Below are 5,359 nucleotides of genomic sequence, written 5' to 3'. Positions count from 1 at the left end.
AAAATTAGGTCTTAAAAAAAGTTTTGAAGTCATGGATGGGATATACTTAGAAATGTAATAATAAAAGAATTAATGTAATAGCTTGCAATTACAGGCCCACACCTCGTCAGACCAATTTCTCTACACCCCACACACAAAACCCTAATTAATTAATTAATGAACGGCCTGATTTTAATGTATTTAATCCTGAATTAATTAAAGAAATTAAGAAGAAAGCGAAAAGACAAGTCATCTACTACAACATGTGCAATCTAAGTCTTGCACCCCTAATCTTTAATTAAAAACTGTTTAAACTGAGATTACGAGCAATAAATAAATCATGGTTTTAAGTCAAAACGCATATATATATATATATATGTATATTGTATGTGTTTGTGTAGTTAATTATGACAGCCTCGCTCGTTGCTTCTTGGAAGTCGTCGACATTAATTAATTTTATTAATTAATTGTCCCCTTGTTTTCCTACGTTGTTTTTTATTTATATAATTATTTATTTATTTCCTATTATAACACAATTAGCATTAAATTATTATTAACAGAAAGCAAGTTGTAAATTGGTTGTTCCTCCATCTGCCGGCCAAACTCATTCAAGAATAACCCTATTTTATGGGTTTTTTCATTCCCATGTACTCAACTTGCCTTGTCAAATTATTGAATTTCATTTTCTTTATTTCCCCCCTGTATAATATTCTAGATATATAAGGGAATTATCCTAATTAAAATGAAAAAAAATAAAATTTTAATTCAGAATTTTTACAGCATTCTCTATAGGTCAATAATTTCCTTTTTAATAAGGATTAAATATATTTTGCAGCATTAAAGTATACCATCCTCATCAATTACCCCTAAATTAAAGAAACCTTCAATTACCTCTCTTTAATTTTTTTGTTGTTTTAATTTATGAGTTGAATCCATTAAGACCCATTATCAACCCATACAAAATATAATTTTATTTAATTCTAATTCACATCAATCTATTTTAAAATATAATTAACCCAAAATTAGTTGAGTTGGATTGAAACTATTTTACCACTCATAACTACTATTAAAATAGAATAACATCTGATACATTGGTATTATTCGAACTCATCACTTTAAAGTCATGGGGCAATTATAGAGGCAGTTGTTTCTTCCTTTTTACTCTTTTTCTGTCTTTTGTTAGATTTTATTATTAACCGTCAAGTATTTGGTGATGCGTTGAGATATTGCTTGCGCCAATAATTAAGCACTTAATTATGGGGTGAAATAGATATAAGTTGAGAAGCAATATTAAGTTGGCTTAACCCCACTTCACTACCCACTGCATTTTTTTTTTATTTTAATTTAATTCCTAAAGTAGCTACCGCCTCTTATTTAATTTATTATACACCACCCACCAAACTTACCACACTTCACAAACTCAACTCAAATTTGTTATTGCTACTTGAGCTTGGTGGGGAGACGCATACATATATTATTTAGGGTTAATACTTCATTAGGTTTTAATTTAATTACATGAACAATGCACGTTTTTTTAAAATTATAAATATATCGTCTGAAATTGTAATTTACATCTACATCTTTTTCAAAGCAAAAATTTACACAAACGCCTATTAAAATAAATTACAACGACATGTATCGTTTTAGTGGGATATATGTATTTATATTTTTTTAAAAAATAAAAAATATTTGTGTCTTTACACTTAATTTCAAGGAGGGTCGATATAATATTTTATATACTTTATATTTATAGTTATTTCCAATTCGCTGGCATCATATAGAATTAAGAAAGCGAAGAAAAATGACAAAATGCATAAAAAACATTTACACTGGGAGCAGGCCTGTCTCACGAGACCCAAACCTCATTTACACTGGGAGCTGCATCTAACGTTGTTCCTTTCACGTATTTATGCTGGTCTACACAAATTACAATTTCTTTTTCCTTTTTTTATACATACATCAATATCAATACTCAGAAGTCCTCATCATCGAGGGTCGATCGTGTGATGGGAATCGACCAGCGTCCCAGATGAGCCGTGTAGTTGATGCACCGGATCACGCCTCTCCCAGTGGGGCCATCAGGAAAATCGACGACACTGACGCTGCCTGCATCAAGATGAAATGATCCCAACCATTCCTTGGTCAGGTTCAAGCAATGCCCCATCATTGCAATGAGAAGGGCTGGATGGGCAACTGCAACAACAACATTTTGGGGCTCTGATGCCTTTGAGAGTTCATCCAACAGACATTTCCAGGCCACCCCTGATTTATCCCACAGGGCTCTTGTTATTTCATCCTCGTATCCCCTTAACCAACCCGACTCAAGAGGTTGGAACCTTATTGAGTCCTAAGCAAACATAAAAAGGTAGCAATATCCAAGAATGAGAACTATAACATGTTTGATAAGCCTCAGTTATCCTCAGAGGACATTGATTCAGTTCGTTATATGAAACACCATATATGTGGTTCGAATCGAAATAATCAAGATTATAATAGGGTCATGTTCTTACAACTACCTCCTTGACAGTTAGTACGATCACAAACTACACCCCTCCACCTTAGACATTACCAAATTCTAAGTTTGTGATTTGTACGTACCAGCGACTCCATTTAAACAGACGATAAAAATTTGATGAAATGTTAATATTACATTCAAGAAACACAGAGGTCTGACGATCTGTATATTATAAGAATTCATGATCCAGAAACTTCAAGGGGAGGCTTTTGTATTTTCCAAAGGGAGGGGTGTAATCAGTAATCGCACTAACTCAGAGGGGCGGTTGTTGTAATGAAATCATACATCATATCACTACACAGTGTGTAGGTATATTAGAAAATAAGACAGGTTACTTACGTCCTTTGTCTGCTTAAGGATGCTATCGACATCAAGGTCGGGTATTTGCTTCATTTCCACATAACGGGGCACACAATCAGCACCCAAGCAGTCAGCAGCCTCTTGAACCTAAACACAAGTAATGTAATGAACCTCGAATCTGGCATAAGATACTATGTTGAGCAATGGAAACCTTTTCAAATGCTTTATACAAAAACCTATCTTACTCTGGAGATTGCAGTTGCCGTCTCGACCGATGCTATTGCGTTGCTGCTGACTATACTGCCCACCTTGACATCAAGAAGTAGCTCTGCAGTTTTCTGTGCCTGTTAACATTCAGAGACTAAAGAATCAGACAGAAAAAAACCTTGGATAAAATACTATGTGACATACCCTGTGGAAAAGTGTTTTACCTGTATTACTCCAAGCATGTTCATCGGGCTGTCTCTAGACAAAGGAATACCGCCCTGCTGTAAGGTTAAGGCCATTGGTTAAAACCCAGAGTTTTGGTTTAAGGGAGAGGGCGGTAGACAAGACAGTATAGGCAGTGGATTTTTCATACCTCTCCATCATTCTGAGAGGTTCCATGAGAGACGAGTATGATCCGCATGCTGGCTTTTCGTCCTCCAGAACTGCCAGCAGCAACGGGCGAACTTGGGGTCTGCATCATTACATTTAAATCACAGCATGAACTTCAAAGCAACCTACAAAAACAGAAATCTTATGTCTAGATATAGCTCAACAGGGAAGAATGAATATCTTCACTAACTGCAATTGATTATTGATTCAAGCAAGAAACTGAAAAGAGGATTGAGTTTACGCTCCGTAAAGTATGCTGTCATCTTTAACCAAGTATTCAAAGAAGAACCTCACGAGAAAAATATAAAGTTTATCACATTTATTCCTCGGTACTACTACGTAACAACATCCATTTATCATCTACTACCCCTATAAAAGTAATGATGTAATTATAGTATCCTCCTAGGGTTCTAAATACCCTTTCCCCTTAAGAAATACAAAGACCTTCCGTCTAAATTTCCGTTGTCCGAAAACTTTATAATTAGACATAGAACAATTACATCCAATATTTCTAGAATTGAATTGCTAAACATGACCACATGTTCAAATACAATTAGGTGGCATGTAAATATTTTAAACTTGAAGAGGGGGTTTAGGTAATTTGAAATAGTATAAGGATATAACCAGGAACGAAAATAATTCCCAAGAGACGTGACTAAAATCATCCCAAAAGTAATCTCTTCCATATTTCATCCATCAACACTTTGCTCAACTAGTAGTTCCAGAAGTTAATCCAATGAGAATAAAGATCCTTCCAAGTTGATGAGCAATCATGACTACGTTGTAATACCTGGTTAAGGCGGTTAAGGCATATATCTGGAGTTCCCCCTTCAGGTTTTGGAGTGAAATCCAGCACACTTACACCACAGTTGCTCTGAAGTAGAATCCTAAAGTACTCCGTGCCCAGTCCTACGCGTTGCCGACAATTCACAACCAAAACTAAATCAGTTGAATGACAATAACATTCACATTCAATCGCCAGAAATAAAGTGATGGAATACCCATAGCTGTGGCAACAAGAGCCTGGTTGACGGCATTATGAGCAACTACAAGTATCGATCTGCTTTCATGGGTAAGGATCTTCGTCCAGCAGCTTCTAGCTCTTTCCCACAATTCCCTCACTGGATAATGACCATCAATGTTGAAATTCGGTGCGTCTATTTGCCATTGACGATAAGCTGCACCATATTTGGCTTTTCCTTCATTCTTAAGGAGGCCCTATAAAGAGCAAAAGAAATTGATTGCATTTGTTTGACATGTTCAATAACGACAAATGCAAATGCTATAATCTACTAAAGTTAAATCATACTAACTTGGAATGAGTAGAGATCAATTTCCCTCAAGTTAGATTCGGTTATGATCTCCTCCGTGCGAGAACCCCATATGATTTCTGCAGTTCTCTTTGATCTAATCAATGGACTGCAACATTTACAAGGACAAGGATAATAGATTTACAAGACCGAGAGATTAAAAGAATAATCATGACATGAAATACAAGAAGGTAAAAATGAGCTTTAAGTGACTATGAACCAAAAATAAGCATTTGTGGTTTCTCATACAGAGGCTATTACAACATTATCATCATCCACGCCACGCACGAGTAATAATCAAACTTCTTCTACGGCTTTTCCTTTATTATCAACCTCAAATGTTCATTGAACCACAATGGATTTGTTTCTAATAACTTACAAGTCCTAGTACGTCTTATTCTTCAAAGGGAAGAAGAACAAGAAATAAGGGCAGTCTTAACCACAGAGTTTGCGATGACTTTCAATTTTACTCGTTTCTCATGTCTTGAAATTGCCAAAGGTGAAATGCAGAATTATAGCGACGAAACATGAATGTGAACAAGAAATGTTAGAAAAAAATCATGAATAAACATCAACATTAAAGCAGACAGTAACATAAAAACCTATGAAGATATTATATAATAATCCATGTTTTTGTACTTATACTGAAAATACAAAA

General features: G+C 35.2%; 1 protein-coding gene across 2 annotated transcripts in view; it reads right to left on the bottom strand.

Moving 5' to 3' along the window:
- Nucleotides 1,771-5,359, bottom strand: part of LOC105169984 (probable 2-carboxy-D-arabinitol-1-phosphatase) — a 4,183-nt gene continuing 594 nt past the window's right edge. Inside the window, exons 2-9 of one of the 2 annotated variants that reach the window (XM_011090547.2) lie at nt 4,705-4,810; nt 4,393-4,609; nt 4,182-4,300; nt 3,375-3,473; nt 3,226-3,282; nt 3,040-3,138; nt 2,834-2,941; nt 1,771-2,326 (exon numbers count right to left, since the gene is read on the bottom strand). In XM_011090547.2, coding sequence (XP_011088849.1) covers nt 1,952-2,326; nt 2,834-2,941; nt 3,040-3,138; nt 3,226-3,282; nt 3,375-3,473; nt 4,182-4,300; nt 4,393-4,609; nt 4,705-4,810 — 1,180 coding nt within the window. In that variant the 3' untranslated portion in view covers nt 1,771-1,951. The remainder of the gene's footprint in view (nt 2,327-2,833; nt 2,942-3,039; nt 3,139-3,225; nt 3,283-3,374; nt 3,474-4,181; nt 4,301-4,392; nt 4,610-4,704; nt 4,811-5,359) is intronic. The other variant, XM_011090548.2, reaches the window with a different exon arrangement.

Source organism: Sesamum indicum, linkage group LG9, assembly GCF_000512975.1.
Source record: "Sesamum indicum cultivar Zhongzhi No. 13 linkage group LG9, S_indicum_v1.0, whole genome shotgun sequence".
In the NCBI taxonomy this organism is placed as follows: Eukaryota; Viridiplantae; Streptophyta; class Magnoliopsida; order Lamiales; family Pedaliaceae; genus Sesamum; species Sesamum indicum.
This window is presented reverse-complemented; position numbering and strand designations above follow the sequence as displayed.